Raw genomic sequence first — 22,014 nt, forward strand, 5'->3', positions numbered from 1 at the left:
CAATAGGGGGCGCAGAGTCATCCATACATCAGCATAAAAAAAAAAAATGTGTACCTTAAGTGTGAGCGGGGCGCCGGACACACTGCTGTCTATGGAGAGGGGTAGGGGTTTTGGCATCATGTTTTTGTTTTTTTTCTGTGAAGCTGATTGGTGTCCTTTAGAGCAGTGGTCCTCAACCCTGGTCCTCAGGGCCCACTAACAGGCCAGGTTTGCAAGATAACTGAAATACATCCCAGGTGATATAATTTTCTGCTCAGTGATTGCAGTACTCTAGTCTGCATCTCCCCAAGGTAATACTTAAATCTGGCCTGTTATTGGGCCCTGAGGACCGGAGTTGAGGACCACTGCTTTAGAGTGTCCTCGGAGTGCAGAGCGATGTGCTTCGAACACTCCCACTGTACCATTGCCGTCATGTGATTGGTCCATAGGACGTCCAACGTAGGGCGGTGCTTGGGCGTCACTGTCTTCTTCCCGCATTCGAAAGAACACGGTAGAGCCTGCCTGAGCCTCAAAGCATGCGGACATCAACTGTCTCTGCTACACAGGACGGACCGATTCAGAGAGGACAGCACTACAACAAGCCAGCCAGCCAGGAGGACAGCTTTTTGACTGAGAGCGGGAGGGAGCCCAGTCGATCCCCGACTTCAACTCTTACTCTGCAAACACAAAAGGTGAGTGCAGGGCCGCTGATAGGGCAAGTACAGCCGGTCCTCCTGTACTGGACCCGGGCTCTATCAGCTTGGCAGGGGGGCCCAGGCAGCTTTAACACTTATCTATATAGTGCATTCGTTTTAACTGGATTCAGCCAGGTTCCTAGGCATAGCAGGGCTTGAAGTACATTAGTCCAGCAGAGGGGCCCAGAAGGCAAGAGCAGAGAGGGGACTATTTTTTCATTTTCGCAGGTGCCGGAACCACTGTGCGATATTGCAGTTAAATTGTCAGCCAGCCACTCACTGCCTTTCCCTGGCGGAGTGATCTATCTTCCTCTGTTCCCGAGGAGGGAGAAGGCAGAGGCTGTACACGTGTGGCCGGAGGTGACAGGACAGGGATGCTGCTGACAGCCCAGCACATGGATCCTAATTCACAGGCAGGCAAGTGAACTTCGCAGCACTTCAATATCGAAGGTAGTACAGAAAGATACAGCACCAGCACCTGTTGTATTGCATGCGGCAAGTCAGTGCAGACAGCTACACAATGCTTGCTGTGCTATGATGATGATCATCATCATAAACACAGTTAGATGCCTTTTAGGTCTTGTTTTCACATGTTTTTGGAGCAGGAAAAAACGCACATCTGAGCTGCATTTACCGCCACCTAACCACTCACCTATATGCTGTAAAGGCACTGCCACTATCATACGCAGTAGGACAGTGGTGCCAAGGAATCTTCTACACATTCCCAATGGCGTCATCCATTGGGGGTGTGTAATTCTACCTATGATGGTGGCAGTGCATTTGCATCATAAGGGGGAGTAATTGAGTGATGGTAAATGCGGCTCAGCTGTGCATTTTCACGCAATTTCCAATCCAACCCAGGGCCGGACTGGCCATAGGGCAGACCGGGCATATGCACGGTGGGCCGCCGAGGCCTCCGCTCCGAGTCCGGGCGCATGATGATGTGGAGTACCTGGCCGACGGCCGGTGCCGCTGCTGGCCTCTCCGCGGCCGATTCCGCCGAGTCTGAGGGCCACCGCATTACCGCAATCTGGCCGCCCACCCCGCCGCTGTCCCCGACTGCCCGGGCCCCGCATTACCGCAATAATCTATCATCTGACCGGCCGTGGCCGCCCGCCGCTGTCCCCGACTCCCCACTCCTAACTTGGCTCAGCTGGCAGCCGGCTCCGCAGCGGCATCCAGCGTAGCTCCGGAGGAGGGGGTGAAGTCGGTCGGTGGACCATGTGACTGTGCTGTGGTGTGAAGACAGTGAACCGTCAGGTGACTAAGACCGGGGGTGGAGCTAGAGGCCGGCGGGGAACCCATGCTGCCTTGTTGTTGTTGGGAAGCAGCGGGAACAGTCGCCGGCGCCGCACCGCAGACAGACACTGACAGTCTGTCTGAGTCAGTGTGGAGTGGACTCACTAGTCTGTCTGTCACTAGTGCCTGCCTGCCCAGCGCCCTGGAGCTGGAGACTGGAGTCACTGACTGCCTGAGACTGGACTGGAGTTGACTGTAAGACACCAAAAACACCACACCCACGACCAGGACAGGAGCCAAGGCCTGCTGCAACAACAGGTAAGGAAAGGTCAGCACAGCAGCACACAAAGTACAAACACACCACAGACCACACCACCGTCACCGCTGGGATTTGTGGTTCTGGGTGGCCTCCGGCAGAGCATTGTTCACTTCTGGCTTAGCAGCAGGCAGGCAGGCCACAGGCGTAAAAAACAGAAAACAGCTACACACTGTCCCTGCTAGAAAACATGTGCCATGCCAGTTTGCTTGTTACATGTGATGTGACAGCCAGGTGCACATTTTCAACTTGAAAACTTCTGATATAATAGCTTGCTGCCCAACTGTTAAGTGACCTTAGCCTGAATCCAAACACTGCCTCTACCCTATGTTCCTGTACCTTGCTGTTTAGTTGCTGCTGACCTTGACTTGTATCCTGATGCTGTCTGAACTGAGATGGTGCAGGAATTGGGGCTGATCTGAGGTGTGAAGGTGGAGGAATTGGGGTGATCTGATGTGTGAAGGTGCAGGAATTGGGGTGATCTGAGGTGTGAAGGTGCAGGAATTGGGGCTGATCTGAGGTGTGAAGGTGCAGAAATTGGGGTGATCTGAGGTGTGAAGGTGCAGGAATTGGTGTGATCTGAGGTGTGAAGGTGTAGGAATTGGTGTGATCCGAGGTGTGAAGGTGCAGGAATTGGGGTGATCTGAGGTGTGAAGGTGCAGGAATTGGGGCTGATCTGAGGTGTGAAGGTGCAGGAATTGGGGCTGATCTAAGGTGTGAAGGTGCAGGAATTGGGGTGATCTGAGGAGTGAAGGTGCAGGAATTGGGGCTGATCTGAGGTGTGAAGGTGCAGGAATTGGGGTGATCTGAGGAGTGAAGGTGCAGGAATTGGGGCTGACCTGAGGAGTGAAGGTGCAGGAATTGGGCTGATCTGAGGTGTGAAGGTGCAGGAATTGGGGTGATCTGAGGTGTGATAGTGCAGGAATTGGGGTGATCTGATGTGTGACGGTGCAGGAATTGGGGTGACCTGAGGAGTGAAGGTGCAGGAATTGGGGTGATCTGATGTGTGAAGGTGCAGGAAATGGGGCTGATCTGAGGTGTGAAGGTGCAGGAATTGGGGCTGATCTGAGGTGTGAAGGTGCAGGAATTGGGGCTGATCTGATTTGTGAAGGTGCAAAGCTCACTTGATTTCTTACTATTATTCAAGCGGTTTACAGCAGTTACTTTATATGAAGTTGACAGTTGTTTTTTATGTATCTGGCACTCCCAATTTCTTTGAAAATATTTTTCAGCACACTGCCCAAAAAGGTTGTCTACCCCATGATTAGAGTAACCCTCATCTTGTGCTGCTTCATACTATTTTTAGGACTCAAGCATCAAAACAGGATTTAAAGTAAGAAAAAAAACAGCATCATATGGCAGCTCTGAACTAAATTGGACCCACTCTGTCAGATTAAACTAAAAAAGTACCGTAATCGAATCCACACATCCTGGAACATTAAATCCGGTCATCAACCATCCCGACGAACGCCACGCCCCACCACGCCCCAGTCACGCCCCCCTCCCGGGCTGCTCAGTCCAAAACGCCCGGGCCTATTTTTTGTCCCAGTCCGGGCCTGATCCAACCTGATAGAGCTTGAGAGGTCCTGCAAAGAAAAATGGAAGAAACTGCCCAAAAATAGGTGTGCCAAGCTTGTAGCATCATACTCAAAAAGACTTGAGGCTGTAATTCGTGCCAAAGGTGCTTCAACAAAGTATTGAGCAAAGGCTGTGAATACAGTACAAGGGTTTTTATTTATTTTTAATAAATTTGCAAAGATTTCTAACAAACTTTTTTTTCCCGTTGTCAATGTAGAGCATTGTTTGTAGAATTTTGAGGAAAAATAAGATTTTTGTAAGATCTTACCATAAAATCTTATTCTCTGATGTCCATCGACAGACGCAGCCTCATCTCCATAAGCTGAGTGGGTTATGCTCCTCCCATCAGGAGTAGTCTAAGCAGGAAAATTTGAATGCACAAGCGCTCTAGTAGAATGCACCTTCACAGGGAAAGGAGGAACCTGACCCTTGATTGAATAAGCCTGAACAACCGTCTGCCTGATCCATCTCGAAATGGTCGCAGCGGATGCACCCAAACCTTTGCGAGGACCGTCCGGAAGGACAAAGAGAGAGTCTGACCTCCTGAAGGACTCAGTAACCGTCAGATAAGCCCTTATTGCCTAAACTAAAACCCAGAGAGTGCAAGGCAATCTCCTTGGGATGTTTAGCCTTCGGACGTAAGAAAGGCAACATGATGTCATCATTAACCACTTCAGCTCCGCCCGCCGCGGTTTTACTGCGGCAGGCAGCCACTCCTGGGCAAAGTGACGTAGTACTACGTCGCTTGATCAGGAGACTGTAGGAGGCGAGCGTGCGCCGTCGGCACGCTCCCGCCCCCGCTCGTCAGCCAGGGAGACAGTGCCTGTGACCGGCGGCTCCAATGGCAGCTGGCCACTCGCGATCTTCCGCAGCTGAAAGAGAAAAACAGACGGCTGATGTAAACACAACCGTCGGTCATTCTCTCTAAAGTGATCACAGAGGCTATGTGATCCTGCTACATAGGATCGCATGTCTCTGATTACTTCACAAGCCACGCCGCCTGACAGTTAGAATCACGCCCCTAGGGACACATTTAACCCCTTGATCACCCATACTGTTAACCTCTTCCCTGCCAGTGTAATTTTTATAGTAACAGTGCATATTTTAAGAACTGATTACTGTAGTAATGTCACTGGTACCCCCAAAAGTGTCAAAAATGTCAGTTAGGGGTCCAATCTGTCCGCCGCAATGTCGCAGTCCCGCAAAAAAAAAAAAAAAAAAATCGCAGATCGCAGCCATTACTAGTTAAAAAAACAAAAAACAAAAATGACATAAATCTTTGCCGTAGTTAGTAAACGCAATAACTTTTGCGCAAACCAATCATAATACACTTATTGCGATTTTTTTTTTTCAAAAAATATGTAGCAGAAAATAAATTGGCCTAAAATGTTAAATTTAGATTTTTACATTTTTTTTTTGAGAATTTCATATAAAAGAATGTGAAAAATATTATTTTTTCAAAATTGTCGCATTTTTTGGTTTATAGCGCAAAAAATAAAAATCACACAGGTGATCAAATACCACCAAAAGAAAGCTCTATTTGTGGGGAAAAAAGGACGTCAATTTAATTTGGGTACAGCATCGCAAGACCGTGCAATTGTCCGCTAAAGTAACGCAGTGCCGAATCACAAAATAGAGCCTGGTCATGGAGCAGCCAAATCCTCCGGGGCTAAAGTGGTTAAGATGAAAATCCAACACCACCTTAGGGAGAAAAGACGGATTCGATCAGATGACCACTTTATCCCTGTGGACCACTAAATAAGGCGAACAACAGGAAAGCGCGGCCAACTCAGAGACTCTGTGAGCAGAAGTGTAGCCACTAGGAAGGCAACCTTCTGCAACAAAGAAAACAGAGAAATCTCCCTAATATTCTCAAAAGGAGTCTTTTGAACAACAGACAAAACCAGATTAAGATCCCGCGGTGGTAACAGGAATCTCTTCAGAGGGGCCAGATGACACACCCCCTGAATGAAGGTGCGAATCAAACTATGAGTAGCCAAAGGATGTTGGAAGTAAATAGCCAAGGCCGAAACCTGGCCCTTGATAGTAACCAACGCCAAGCGCTGCTCAATCCCTTTTTGTAAAAAGGCCAAAACCCTAGTTATAGAAAACAAGCGAGAGTGCAGCTGCAGCGATTCATACCAAGAAATGTACGATTTCCATGTACGATGATAGATCTTCCTAGATGTCGACATCCTGGCCTTCAAAAGGGTAGGAATCATCGTATCAGAGAGACCTCTATTCCTCAACACCTTGCTTTCAACAGCCAAGCCAGTGACCGTAAAGCAGCATGGAAGATCGGTCCTTGAGATAGTAGATCTTCCCGCAGAGTTAGACGCCACGGAGGATCCATTTTTACCAGCTCTGCATACCAAGACCGCCAAGGCCAGTCTGGTGCCACCAGAATGACTGGAATGCCTTCCATCGCCACCCTGCGAAGAAACCTTGGCAGGAGAACTAGCGGAGAGAAGGCATATATCAGGCGATACTGGCTCCGAGGAGCCACCAGAGCGTTTGTGGCATCAGCCAGAGGATCCCGAGACCTGGCCACAAACCTCTGAACTTTCCTGTTGAGGCGAGACGCAAACAGATCCACCTCTGGAGTCCCACACCGGGCACGCAGGAGACCACTCCCCCTGATCCAACACCTTACGACTAATCACTCCCCCTGATCCAACACCTAATCCCCCTGCCAATTCTCCACACCTCTGTTGTGGACTGCAGAGAGAGCCGGAACATTGTGTTCTGCCCACACCAAAATCTCGGCAACCTCTTTGGCCGCCAGGGCACTCCTGGTGCCCCCTTGATAATTGATGTAAGCCACAGCCATGGCAATGTCCAACTGGACCCCAAACAGAGAGCCGCATAACTGACTCGTCCAGTGAAGCAGGCAGAGCTTGATCACCCTCAGCTCCGTAATATTGATCGGCAAGAAAGACTCTTCCTTCGCCCAAGTCCCCTGGGCTCAGAGCTTCCCCAGCACTCCACCCCAGCCTGACTGGCTTGCGTCCGTGGTGACCACCATCCAAAAAACCGTCAGGAAGGACTTGCCCTGGCACAAGACAGTCGACTGGAGCCACCAAGAGAGCTGAATTGTCGAGATGGCTCAACCGAATCTTCTGGTCCAATGACCGAGGATCTCTGTTCCATTTTGACAGAATCTCTTTCTGCAACTGTCTCGTATGAGCCTGAGCAAACGGGACCACTTCGAAGGCTGAGACCATCAGACCCAGGGCCCTCATGCAAGCCCACAGGGAGGACTGATCGGCCCCCATCAGCCACCGGACCGCCCTTTGCAACTTCTGAAGCTTGTCCAAGGGACAGAACACCCTCGCCAGAGCAGAGTCGAGGATCAGCCCCAGATAAGTGACCCACACGGACGGAGTCAGGGCAGATTTGGTGACATGGATTGTCCACCTGAATTCTTGAAGGGTCTGAATGGTGATAGAAACGTTGTCCAGCAGACCTGAATGGAAGACTGCAGGCAACAGGAGATCGTCCAGATATCCCACAATGGAGATACCTTGCCGACGTAACAAGGCAAGGACCTTGGTAAAAACTCCGGGAGCCGAGGCGAGACCAAAGGGTAACGCCACAAACTGAAAGTGCTCCTCTGACACCGCAAAGCGGAGATATCGCTGATGTCCCTTGAATATGGGGATGTGGAGATACGCATCTATGGGATCGATGGAAGCCAGAAAGTGCTCCTGATTCAAAGATGCCACCAGCGACCGAATGGACTCCATTCGGAACTTCTGCACCCGCACAAAAAGGTTCAGAGCCTTGAGGTCCAGGATAGGATGTACCTTGCCCTCCGTTCTGGGCACAGTGAACAGGTTTGAATAAAAACCTTGAGATCGTTCCTGTGGAGGAACCGGCACAATCCCCCCTTGAGCCAGGAGATCTCGCACAGCCTCCCACAGATCCTTCAAACGCTCCGGAGACAGGTGAAGATTCGACTGAAAGAACCTGTCCCCTGGCTCGGACCAAAATTCGATCTTGTACCTGAACTAAATCAGTTTGCGAACCCAAACGTCCTGAATGAAGGAAGTCCAGGATTTCTGAAAGAAGCGCAGACAACCCCCCCACCCCTGACACGGATGAGGGCACCCCTTCATGCTGAAGAGGACTTGTCTGCCGCACCGGACTGGCCGGCCTTGGGCTTGCTCCAGAGATTCTTAGCACCCCTTCAACCAAACCATGAGTCTTAAAACAATGACCACGGCCGAGACCCTGGCCACCAGGGGAGCCGCATCCATAGACACATCACACAGGAACACCAGAGCCTAGATCACCTGGACCAACAATTCCAGCTGTTCCGGAGGAACAGTCTCGGGGTCCAAGGACTCCCGCAAACCCCTAATCCATTACTTCACCGTCTGTTACACTAACACAGACACAAAAACCGGTTTCAAAATGGAACCCGCCAGCACATGAAGATGGCGGGAAAGGGATGCCACCCGCCTGTCCACTGGATCCGTAAAAACTGGGGAATTCCCCACAGGCACAAGGGTAGATTTGTTCAATCTGGAAACAGGATGGTCCACTTTAGGTGGCACCGTCCAAAAGTTGGAGACCTTTTCAGCAAAAGGGTACCGGCGTTTAAAGCGTTTAGGCACCACTAACATGTGCTTAACGCGCCGCCATTGGTCATTCACAATATTGTGAAATGTGTCAGGACAAGGGAAACCCGTCAGCTTTTGGGGACTTCTGAAATCCAAAAGCCCCCATGTCCCTGCCAGGGTGGGCTCATCTGCCAATTTTAAAGTATCCCACACTGAAATAGTCAGGGCTTCCACTAAGGCAAGTTACCGCGCTACAGCTGAAGACAGGTCCTCTTCACCATCTGACTGCGAGGACAGCGACCCTTGAGGTAGGGGGGCGTCTGGGGCGACCCCATCAGCCTCTGAATCAGAGGACACCTCCATAGAAGGAGAAGGCAGCTGCCTTTTTCATGACTAAATCAACTTTAGTCGCCAGGGCTCCTGAAATCGCGGCCAGCGACTGTAATCTGGACTGTCCGGGAGTCGCACAGAGTGGGTCTGAGGGTGATTGCACAGTTTGGGACTCCATATTGCAATTTTCAAAAAACGATGTACTGTCGCTTTAAGAGCGTCGATCACGGTATCCACCACCGATCACTGCGGTCTGCAGTGACGGTCTGCGGTCCTTTAAACCAAACTGACAACAGAAAGTGCAAGGATATGCCCGCAGGGACCCCAAGTACTGTACTACCTCAGACAAATCGTCTTCCTGAATCCTCGGCTCAGCAGCAGTAAATGACTACACAGGAAGTGATGTCGCCTGAATAAGGTTACACTGCTGAGTATAGCACCAGGGCTACACAAATATGAATGCCAATACAAAACAATAGGAAGCTACAGGGAAAATGGCTGCCCCATACAAGTCTAAGGGGAAAAAAAAATCACACTTAAGATGGTGGCGCCCACGACGAACCATGTGGCCAGGGACCGACACATGAAGGCCTTAGGAACCACAACAGGTACCAGCAAGCCCAAGGTACCATGTCACCCCCCCCCCCCCCCCCAGAGTGCCAGGGCACTCCAGAGACACAGCCACCGCAGGAACAGGGAAGGAGGGAGGGAAGGACACACAGACCGGGCACCGGGCAGGCCAGGGTAATCTTTGGGAGGCACAAATCCCATTATCCCCAGGAGAGGGCCCACATCCCTCCAAGGCCAGCAGGGGCAAAGGGGGTACATTTACTCACCATACCATGGACCGGGAAGGCTCCGCTCTGAGCAGACTGCCTTCCACTCAAAGTGGGGTTGCTGCCAGCCAAGGGGTACGCTGCAACTCTGGGTGTTCCAGGTCATCGCGTCCCGGAAAGGCATCTGCTCGCAGGCTCGTCCCCCTCTGGATAAGGGGGACCGTCGCGCCTAGGTCGGAACTATAACCTGCTCATGCTCGTAGGCCAGACTGGGGGAACCATAAGGATCTAGATTATCCAGTGCGAAGCCCCAGCCAGCATCATTGCTTGCAGATCACCAGGAGAAGTCTTCCCTGAACACTAGCTAGCAAGAAAGTAAAGAGAAATAAAAAGTAAAATATTCTTAAAAGAAATAAAAAACTGAGACTGGAGTCCCAGCAGGAAACTTAGGTCCTACTCCTTCTCTAGGCAGAAACAAACTGATGTGCTGGGCTGTGGCAGTGGGAGTTATGCCTGGAGGGACAGCTCCTAGGGCATGTGCATTCAAATTTTCCTGCCTAGACTACTCTTGATGGGAGGAGCATAACCCACTCCGCTCATGGAGATGAGGCTGCGTCTGTCGATGGACGATAGAGAAATAATTAATTTATTCAATTTTGGAATAAGGCTTTAACATAACAAAATGTGAAAAAAGTGAAGTGTTGTCAATACTTTCTGGATGCACTGTATACAGTACTATATTAACCACTACGCAGATGTTTACATATCTCATTTCTATTTCCAAGTTACTGCGCAGGCAGTTCTGGACATTCTATATACAAAGACCATAAACACTGTGGGATTAGGCATGTGTGTGTATGGGTTGCTTCAGGTTTGGATAAATAATGTCCATAATACCACCAATATAAGATCAAAATTTTCATGCACTGAAATCTTACGTCCATGTCAGCACTATTGCAGAAAATTTGCAGAGCTAACCAGCGATCTGTCCATTTTTTCAGACTCTTCAGGTTTATAAATGCAAAGTATTACATCTACAGGCTCGATTAATTTTGCAGGTAAAAGGAAGAAAACTGCAATACATTGTGGATCAAATGTAAATAATGAAGTATGCTGGCTTACATTCTACAGAAACGATAACACATAAAGGGCATACTTACTCCCTCTAGCAGGTGAGCAGGAGCACTGCAAGCCCCATTCAATGTCTGGACTAGAAATTCTTCCCAGTTCTGAAGCTTATCTCTTACAACTGGAATGACAGTCAAGATAAAATGGATTAATAATTAGAATTGCTACACAGCCAAGATGTTGAAAGATGTAATGTTCCTCTTTGTCAGTTGCTTGTAGCTCATCAATGAATCAACACTGCAAAAAATATTGTATTCGGATAACTATAAGCAGTTAATCGATGTGATCAGAATAACCCTTTTATGAAATTGTCTTTAGAATGTATTTTATATATTTTCTCCACATTTATATGAACAACATGTTGTACACTAAAATGACACGCTGACGTTCCTTTCTTTCACATCAGAACAGTCTACCCTTCTTGACGATGACAAAACGTAAAATGAGGTGAGATTCGCCATTTCATCGCTGGCCTCTGTCAAAGCATCTGGGCCTGATGGTCTCCCTTTAGAGGTGTATAGGAGACACTTAGACACCATAGCACTGGTATTAGTGTCAGTGTTCTCAGAGGCCTTTCGTCTAGGAGTACTGCCACAATCTATGTGTGCTGCCATTGTGTTCCTCATCCCAAAACCTGATAAAGCCCCCCCTTGACTGTGCATCTTATCGTCCATTTTACTCTTAAACGCAGATTACAAAATACTGACGATGGCCCTGGCCGCAAAATTAAATTCTATCATTCTTTCCATAATACATGACGATCAAACAGGTTTTTTGCCAGGTAAAATCGATGGAAACTAATATACACAGGGAGCAACTCATAGCGCAGCTGTGTGAATTCATCCCGGGATCCAGTACATTGGCTTCTCTTGATACCGCCAAGGCCTTTGCCTCTATTAAATATCCATTCTTGCAAGCCTCCCTACGTAATTTTGGCTTTGATGCAAAGTTTAGAAAATGGGTCTTAATTCTATATGTGTGCCCTACTTCAAATAAACTAGTGAATAGTTTATTATCACCATCTTAATCTGTTTATATGGGTATTCATCAAAGGTGTCCACTGTCACCCCTTTTGTTTGCAATAGCCATTAAGACATTAGCCATGAGATTTAGGCAATCCTCCTTGTGACAAATCCAACTTGGAGAGGGGCTTTTGGAGTGGACTAGGGGCTTACCTTGTACCCACTGATTATGGCCCATGGAGGAGGCCAGAGATTTTGTCTGCTTCTCCTGGTTGGAGCATGGAAAAAAGAGCTCAGTTCAGCCTGTCATCCAATGGAGAGAGCAGAGGATTCTCTAAAGATGGACAACAACGTGATGAACGCGGAGAGTGAGGCTTGGATTAATATTAATCTTGTACAGGTTAATGGTCAGAGGAAATATGGTGGCCCTCCTGCAGACTGGGTTGGAGAAGCTTCTGGGACAGAAATATTTATTAACAATCTCCCTCAAGAAATCTATAAATATATATTCATTCCACTTTTTCAGACTGCTGGAACATTGTACGAGTTTTCTCTTATGATGACTTTTGTAGTGCATGCAGGATACAGGTACCACCTTGAATACAGCAATGCAGATTATTGAAGTTTTTGGTTCGTATTCCGGTTTGAAAATTAACTAGCGCAGCGATGGTGCCGGAGAAACAGTCTGGGAGCGAAGGACAGACCGGCTGCGGATGGACAAAATGGGGCCCAGACCCCTATGCCACAATGTGGTCTGAGGGACAAATCCAAAGACCCCGCAAGTAAGTCATCTAAAGCCACGGGGAAAGAGCAACCAAGAGACATGCTCTTCTATGCCCAGAAACTGTCAGACTGTCCAGCTGTCTTGGCTGACTCGGCTCCCTCCTCTGCCACGAATCTAGGAATCCCTGCACAGCAAGATTTTAACACTTTCCCTCCAGCCCTCTGTGGATCTGAGGAGACATCCTCAGAACAGGATATGGAGAGTGCATTACAGCCATCCCTCAGTGAAATTCTTAAAGCAATGCACAAGTGCACAGCATCTGTTGATAACCTTAAACAGCACCTTGGTGGCTTTAAAGAGGAGGTGTCACTGTTAAGACAGGATTTACAAAAGTTTAGGGAGTGGACGCCTGCCACAGAGTCGCATTAGTGACCTGGAAGATCAACCCCCTCCTGTGATCAGGGAAACTAAAATTGCAATCCAACAGGCAGCTGCTTCCCATAACAATATGGATTACATTGAAAACAGGTTGGGTCGCAACAATGTGCGCATAGTGGGGATGCTGGAGAAAACAGAGGGTAGAGATCCAACTGATTTTGTGGAACGCTGGCTACTGGACACCTTCAGGAAAGACGCCTTTACCCCACTATTTGCAATAGAAACGGCCCATCGCACACCACTTTGCCCGTTATCACAAGGCTCCTATCCAAAACCCATGCTAGCACGCCTCCTTAATTACAAAGATCGAAAAATTATCCTGCGACTGACCAGGGAGAAGGCTGATAACCGGTACAACGGAGCAAAAATATCACCTAACCAGACTTCTCTGCAGAAAATCAACCAAAACATTCCAAGTTCTATGATTTCAAAGCGCGGCTGTGCCGTCTACAATAATCTTATGCTATGCTGTACCCAACCAAACTCAGGGTTACCATAGATGGCCAATCTCATTTCTTCCAATTGGTGACTGAGGTGGCCTCTTGGCTGGACCTCAAGGAGAACAGCATGCGTCAACGACAAGCAGCTTGTGATGAGGACTGACCCTTTAAAGGAAACTCTAGAATCTGTATTACTTCACTTATGGGAGGGAGTATGTTTTTTTTTTTTCTTAAATTCTCCTTATTGAACAGGCTGGTGAGCCATTACGTATAGTGCTGAACAGCAAGAGGCTTACGGCGACAAATCTATTTTTCTGCTGTCTACACCTTCATGATCCCCTGTCAGTCCACTCCTTTAGTGTATTCCATAATGTTATTTAATGTCGATCCTGGAACATTAGGGGTGTAAACAATCCCTTAAACTGTACTATGATCTCCACATGCCTCCAGAAATTTCCCCTGGCCATAGTTGGCTTGCAAGAAACTCACCTGACTGTGGAGACGACAGTCCCTACAATACTCCTGGGCGTCAAAAGTATATCATTCCATCCAAACCTCCTATTCTCAGGGTGTCAGCGTGTTGATACATAGGTCACTGATATTTCAGGAATTTAACTCGAGGGTGGGTTCAGAGGGTTGTATGTGTTCCTTTATTGTAAATTGTACAATGTGAAATTTGGTACTGGCGTTTGTGTTTATCCCGCCCCCATTTTCAAGAGATGTTTTACAAATCCTTATGACTTATTTGGTAGATAAAACTGACCTCCCTTACTGATAATAGGCAGTTTCAACTGTTATCTTGACCCTCTTCTGGACCACCATCCTCCGATGTCTCATCAAGGGGGAAATAGGGGCACGGTTCTGGGTCTGCTGGACCTGTGGCATTTTAAATTTCCTGCCACTAAAATATTCTCATGCTTCTCTAAAACACACTCATCTTTATCTTGGTTAGATCTTAGTGTGGGCAATTCAGGCAATAAAAGAGGTCTTCTAATCTTCTTTCCCATGTGAAAGTTCAGGTTGCACAGCTTGAATTAGCCTATGTAGTTGCACCAACTGATTCCACTCGGGAGGCCTGGGTGTCGGCCCAGGACCCTCTGGATTGTATGAGGGCCTCCACGGCGGAACGTAAACAGTTAGTTATTTAATAAAGTAGCGCTCTTTGAGGAGAGGGAGAAAATTGGTAGTCTCCTGGCTAAGATTCTCTAGTCGCAACAGGCCTCACCAGCCACAGGAGCTATACAGAGTAACTCTGGGAGGACTGTTAATAAACCTGAATTATGAAGGAATTAACAGACTTTTACTCCTCCCTTTATTAATCGCAGAGGACGCAGTCCCTAGAGGACTTGTCTTATATTCAGGGGATTCCCCTCCCCACTATTACGATAGCCCAAAAGGCTAGATTAGATTCCCCTATTACTTCCGCTAGAGCTACAGAGGGCGGCCAGTGGCCAGTTCTTTTCCTACATGTAAAGCCCCTGGTGATGATGGCGTTCTGATGGAAGTCTATGTTAGATACGGAGAGGTAATACTGCCACACCTGCTACAAGTATTTAATGCTTCGCTGAAAGCGAGCCGACTACCGGCATCTATGACCCGAGCTATGGTGGTTCTCCTATTAAAACCAGGTGAGGACCTTTTAGATCCAGGCTCATATAGGCCAATTTCCTTGCTCCAGAATGATGTAAAATTCTTGGCAATAGTTATGGTCCTTAGACTGAATGAGGTTGTACTGTCGGTAGTGCATCAGGATCAGGCTGGCTTCATGCCCCCGAAAGTGAACAGCGGTTAACTTGAGAGGACTTTTTATTAACATTCAGACTCCAGCAGATAACCTTGGCAACAGAGCCTTACTATCCTTAGACACCCACAAAGCATTTGGTAGCGTTGAATGAGATCATCTCTGGCTGGTCCTCTCTAAATTTGGGTTTGTCTTCTATACAGTGCACCAACTGCATCCATAAGAGTTTTGGATAACGTTTCCTCCTTATTTTCACTTGGCAGAGGCACTAGGCATGGTTGTCCCCTGTCTCCACTGCTCTTTGCGCTTGCCATTGAGCCACTAGTCGCTCTCATAAGAGTCAACCTCCTAATCACAGGGTTTCGCTACGACGAAATCTACGGAAAAATCATGCTGTATGCAAACATGTTGCTGCTACTAAGGGACACTAATGTGTCTCTGCAAACAGTCATGAATATTGTCCTTGACTTCGGCCGATACTCCGGTTTGACGATCAATTGTACTAAATCAGCGCTGCTCCTACTGGACGGTGACTCTACCTAACCAATAGCTCCCGCTTGTCCCATCCCTATTACATATACATTGAAATATCTGGGGATACATAGGATCCTTTAGATTATGGCTCACTTAATATCGCCCCACTATTAAACAAATTCCGTGATAAAATTAGAATTTGGAATGAACTACCACTGGCAGTTGCAGGTAGGGCAAATTTTATCAAAATGATACTAATGCCCCAGCTCCTTTATCCCATACATAATTCCCCAACTGTTGTCCCTTTGAAAACGTCTAGAATAATACATTTCATCTTTAGAACCCTGTTGTGGGGATAACGCACACCAAGAATTAAATTGGAACAATTGCAAAAGCCTAAAGTTGGGGGGGGGGGGGTCTTGCCCTCCCTAACCCCTGGCTATACTATGTAGCAGCGCAATTGCAACAATTAATTGGTCCCAGATTTGCTGCTGCACAGCCAGTTGCAGATTATATTCCTTCCACAACCCATATTATAATTCCCTATATCCAGAGAGACTCAGTCTCGAAATATTCAATATTCAATCTTATATAAATGGCAGACAGTTCTAAATGTTTTTTTTTTCCCAATGCTACAATATGTTGTCTAAATTTCATAAAGGCCACCTTAGTAAGGCGACTTAGGGTTGGGAGAGCGATCTGGGGCTGATGTTGGCTGACCAATGGGAGGAAGCATATCAGGCTGTAGTTACCTGTTATTTAAATGCGGCCCAGAAGTTGTCTCAGCTCTATATTCTTTTACGTGCTCATTATACTCCCCTAAGCCTTTATAAGATGGGTTACGGTAACGAACCACATTGCCTTAGATGCAAAAGAAACCATGGTGACTTAATCCATCTACTATGGCGATGCCCCAAACTACACCTTTACTGGAGACAAGTTATAGACACATTAAACATGGTGTTTAACCACTTCCCGCCCGCCCTATAGGCAATTTACGGCGGGAAAGTGGTTGCATTATCCTGACCGGACGTCATATCATATCACTCTGACACACCGCATCTCCGATCTCTGTAAAGAGCCTACCGACGTAGGCTCTTTACCAAGTGACCAGCTGTGTCCAATCACAGTTGGTCACATAGTACACAGGAAGAGCCATTGATCGGCTTTCCTTAGTTCGAGCCTTTATAAGACCTGGCTGCCCTAGAAAATTTATAAAGCTGTGGAGCTTGTGGTTAGATACCTGTCAGGGAAATGGCCATAGGAGAACTGGCAACATTGCCAGTAATAGCAATGGACGCTCCTGACTCAACTGACACAGCCCTCTGCTGGCCTGTCAGGGAAATGGCCTATAAAAAGGTGGCCATAGGATCAGACTCATTGCTGGATTATCTCTCAGCTTCCTGTGCTTCCTGTTGGATTTCCTGTTGTGACTTGGCTTTTTCCTGATTCCGTTTGATCTCCTGCTCCTGGTTTGACCCTTGGCTTCTCCCACTGACCTTGCTTCCGTTACCTACTGTGTATGACCTCGGCTTGCTTCAAGACCTCGGCTATTCTGGTTGTCTCTGTGCATGACCTCGGCTTGTACCACGGTTCCCGCTGCCTGCTCCAGTCCCAGACCTCGGCCAGTTCCTGTCTCCGCTACTAGAGACTATTCCTTGGCACAAGGTAGCCTGGCTGCTTTAGAGCCTTTGAAGACTCATACCCTGCTGTGATTCCAGCCTGTTCCAGTTCACTCTCGGATTGCTCCTGGTTCTACCTACCTGCCTGCAGCTGGTAACCCGTGCCACTTGGGGCGCCACACCCTCTGTACCATATCAAGGGGTGTGCCGCACTGAGCCGCAAGGGGAGCCCTCTCAGCACCTCGGCCTCGGATCACGTAACCCTGACAATACACCTGACTCAGCCCTCTGGAACTTGTATACCAAAGATTGTTTATGTGCCCGAATAAACCGTAAAGATCTAAGGGTTGCTTAAACAAACTGCTTATCAATAATTATTTCTGGTGGGCCGGTGGCATGGTTGAACTGCGGTGGTATACTCTCTGATATAATTATGAGGGCATGGAGATATATATATATATATATATATATATATATATATATATATGACAATGGTGTTATGCATTCATTGGATCATATTCAAGTCATGTAATTTGCTTCCCCCCCTTTTTTTTTTTCTTCAGTTACGTCAGGCTTTAAAGGGATTCTAAAGGCTCAAGGTTTTTTACCTTCATGCATTCTGTGGAGCAGCCCCCCAAAATATTTACCTGAGCGCACAAGAGCCTCGGTTCTCCAGGGGCTCTCCCTCCTTATTGGCAGAGACAGAAGCAGAAGCCATTTGCTCCCACTGCTGTCAATCACAGCCAGTGAGCCAATGAGGTGAGAGAGGGGCAAGGCCTAGCCATGGCTAGGTGTGTGAATAGACACACAGAGCTAGGGCTCAGAAGCGAGCCTGCTTGGGTGCCCCCAGAGCAAGCAAGCCAGGTGCTTTGGCGGGGGAACCCCAGATAAGCAAGATAAGAGCTGCTCTGTGCAAAACCACTGCACAGAGCAGGTAAGTATGACATTGTTGTGGAAATGTTATTAATATTTATGTGGATGTTTCTTTAGGATGTGTTTTTAGTTAAATTGCCATTATGTCTCCCAGTGTCAGTTTACTGGTAACCGCTATGCACAGCGAATATTGCTTTAACTGGCCATGGGAAAAGACCTGTAATTGTGGAAACCTTACATTAAATGGAGACTGCACGCTACTTGTAGCCTGATCATCCCTATCGGTGGTGTCGGTCCGGATCTATGGCAGTGCAAGGCGAACTCCACCGCCCAAATGTATATCAGCCAGTCAGGGCCCCCTGGTATTCACTGACGGAGCTATGTTTGTGATGCGGAATTCTTATAATTTTAATAATATCTGCCCTTTTACCAGGATTAATGGCTGGCAAGTTTCTGTTATATTTGATCCGTATGATTAAAATACTGCTGCTATTGTCCTTTACAGATACAGTAAAGTCTCTTTCACTGGAACAGTAGCATTATCACTATCAAATATGGTTTTTTAGAAATATATTATATATGATTCACTCCAACAGGTTATAATGAGTGCATGCTTTTGAATTAGCGTGGCCGAGTCCATGAGAATCCATGTGGCAGCCATGTTGCTTTGTTTCGCTTTCACTTGATAGTTGGAGTCGTGCACACGGCCGTGTTTCTCCATAAACATACACTCCCCTTTCCTATAGTACTTTTAAAAGTATACATGTCTTTGATTGGTTGTGTTGATGCCACCTCCCCTGTACCCCCTTTTGTTCTCTGACTATAAATAAACGAGGACTTTGCTCTAAAGGCAGAGATTCTTCATTTGGCATCGATTTGACACAGCGTGTGCCTGTTTCTTTCTTTGTCGCCGAGCGCGCTTGGATTTTTTTATACAAAAGAGCTGTACATTGTACTTTTCAGTACAAGGTATTAATGGCGCTTGGCACGTAATAATATCCACAAGTGCGCTTTTCAGGACATCGACGTTTTCAGCGCACCAAGCAAATTTCTATGCACCAAACCCCATTAATGTCCACGACAGACATGTTTGCTTTTTGTATTTTCAAAAAACTTGCTTTAAAGCGTTTGTTACCCCCCAGAAAAAAAAGATCCTGCTCCTTTAAAGCATGTTCTACAGCACAGTGTAATTTGGCACCCCATATCACCTGAAATACCTGTATGATGCTGCCAGTTTCTGCCCTCCCCTCTGTAAACTGAGCACGGTGTATCATGGCTGCTGTGCCCTGACACTTTGGTCAGTGTGCATGCCTCAGTCATCCGCAGCTCTCCTGACTGCTCTCCTGTGTCCCCTCCCCCCCCTCCCTGCCTGTCGGCTAGTGACAGTGCCCGCCCCCCCCTCCTGCTGCTGGAATAACTTTGCAAATCTTTTATTTTGTTAGTTTCATTATGCTAGGTTCACCTGCGTTAAAAAAATATGCAGTTTATACCTCTTTGCAGAGCACTCACATGACCGGTCAGCTCTCTCTCTCTCCTCCTCTTCTCCTGACTGACGTCATTGGGGGAATCTCGGCCCCGCCCACTGCAACTGTCAGACGCGGAGCAGAGAAAGGCAGCAGGTCACGCCAATCAGCGCTCTGAAAACAGGTTTAAACAGCATTTTTTTTTATAAAACACATAGACCGAAGAACATAACATAATGAAACACAGATTATTTTTATCAAGTTAGCAGAGTGGGTTAACAATTTTAATATCACTTTAAACATTCTGTTTGGCACTCACAGGTGTGCGATTTCCAAATATTCCCTTATAGGTATATTGAGATTTCAGGGTCTCAAAGGTTTGATATCCAGCCTATATTGCCATTTGTTGCATAACAAGCTTGTTACATATCTTCCACAGATGGCAAATGCTGATTCCCTCCCTCACTGATGAGGACTGGGAAGAAGCTTACTTACTACATTTCACTGTATTAACCGCGGGTTAATATCAAAAGAATACAATTGTATTTTCTACATCAGACCTACCTTACTCCTACCCAATTGTTCGCTATGCACCGAAGCTTTAATTCTGTTTAAGGTGTGCTCAACCAAGAGCAGACGTTGGCCATCTAATCTGGACCTGCCCTGTATTGGATACAAGTAAAAGACCAGCTTTCCTCATTGCTCTCAAAACCAGTTTAATTTATCCCAGAGGTTAGTTTACTTGGATTACTAGATGAGGAAATATGGCCCAGATATTCTAGAATGCTGTTAAGACCAACCCTATTTTTAGGTCAAAAAATGTTAGCACTTGGTTGGATGGAAGCTTCCCTACCTTCTATCTCCCAATCTTCTTTTTTAAATAAAAACCATTGCTGTGTCTGCTCAAGCACACCAGACAGTGTTATAGTTTGTCAAAAAATTTACTATCACTTTCACTTTGACTGTGAATAATGGTATCTCCTATGATCAAGGAGTGGTTCACGGAAATATGCCACTTACTGAAAAATTGGGGACCTAACAGCTCAAAGGCATGATAGACATGCACAATACCTTGATTGGATAGAATGCAAAAATTCACTTTATAAATTCTGAAACCTTTAAGACCTAATGTACCACCATTAGTCAGCAATTTTCGACAGCACAAGCAAGACCACTCAAGCCTCTGATCAAATTGACAAGTGAGGGATTAGCACCACTGCAGGTCTCTTTACTTCATCCCTACCAGACACCATAGCACTGGTATTGGTGCTTGCAGTGCTCAAGTGCTAACAAGGAACAAGCTGACATGAAGAGAGCAGAGTGACAGAGGTCAGTCTGCTGCTTCTCCTTCATGGTCTAGGTACAGGCCGGGGACAGGGGCTTGACCTAGCTGTATTATTTTATTGGAATTGTCACCTTCACTTGCCATTCTCTATATGGGCTGGTGGGAGGAGGTGCACATCTTAGTGGTAGTAACGAAATCTTGGGTTCTATTTATGTTACAGCCACTTTATAGACAAACCTAATTATCTGGAGTGGCTCAAAGGATGATTTGCAACAATGTGATGAGCTATGTTAAGGGACAGGAAGGAGTTAATCCAGTTGAAAATGAAATGATAAAAAATAATAAACTAAATATGACAGGCACACTCACCTTTGTCATTAAAGATTCTAAAAGAAAAGAATGAAGTAATATGTTTTATCAAAAACAATCTTCCTATCCTATTCGCAAATACGATCCCCGCTGAGCAGGCGGATGACAGGTCTGTCTCCGCTCTCTGTGCTGAGACGGACCTGTCAGATCCCTGCTCTCCTCTATGTGAGATCGGATGAAAACGGACTGCCTGTCCGTTTTCATCTGACCCAATCCTCCAGACGGATAGAAAATAGGGTTTCCATCCATCTGGATTTCATGGACAGGATCGGATAGCAGTGGGTGCCAGCAGACATGTCACCCCTGACATCCGCTGCTCCATAGGGGTGCAGGGAGCGTCCGTTCAGGTCTGCCTGAAAAACTGACAGGCGGAATTGATTGGAAAGCCCGTGTGAAAGAACCCTAAGGGCGTCAATTGCTCATTTCACTTCCTCACTACCTATCACAGTTTTGTAGGCCCCTTTTTGGAAAGTAGACACAGGAGAAGCAGCAGAATGTATTTTGGGGTGTAATTCCACATATACTCATGGCATGTGTGAGCAACATATCATTTAAGTGACAACTTTGTGTAAAAAAATAAAATGAAATAAAAAAACAACATGCATCTCAGGAAATAGCTTGGGGTGTTTACTTTCCAAAAAGGGGTCATTTGGGGGGGGGGGGGTGTTTGAACTCTCCTGGCATTTTATACCCAACATTAGAAGCTTATGCCACACATCATCCACTCTTTAACAACTTGATGACCAAGCCTTTTCTGACACTTTGTTTACATGAAATTTTTTTTTTTTTGTTTACTAGAAAATAACTTTGAACCCCAAACATTATACATTATTTTAAGGCAGAGGCCCTACAGATAAAAATGGTGGGCGTTGCAATTTATTTTATTTTTTTTTCCACACAGCATTTGTGCAGCAATTTTCCATACACAGTTTCTTTGGGGAAAAAAAACACTTTTTTGAATTTTAATGCGCATAAACACAACATATTACCAAATAATTTGGTAAAATATAAAAGATC

The 22,014-nt window shown here is 46.8% G+C and overlaps 1 protein-coding gene across 1 annotated transcript in view; it reads right to left on the bottom strand.

Annotated features, from left to right (window-relative positions):
• SFMBT1 (Scm like with four mbt domains 1) overlaps positions 1-22,014 on the bottom strand; it is a 320,697-nt gene that overhangs the window by 174,521 nt on the left and 124,162 nt on the right. The window contains exon 6 of the mRNA XM_082266048.1: positions 10,639-10,727. Coding sequence (XP_082122174.1) covers positions 10,639-10,727 — 89 coding nt within the window. The remainder of the gene's footprint in view (positions 1-10,638; positions 10,728-22,014) is intronic.

The sequence above is a fragment of the Pelophylax lessonae genome (genome assembly GCF_965119305.1).
Source record: "Pelophylax lessonae genome assembly, chromosome: 8".
NCBI lineage: Eukaryota > Metazoa > Chordata > Amphibia > Anura > Ranidae > Pelophylax > Pelophylax lessonae.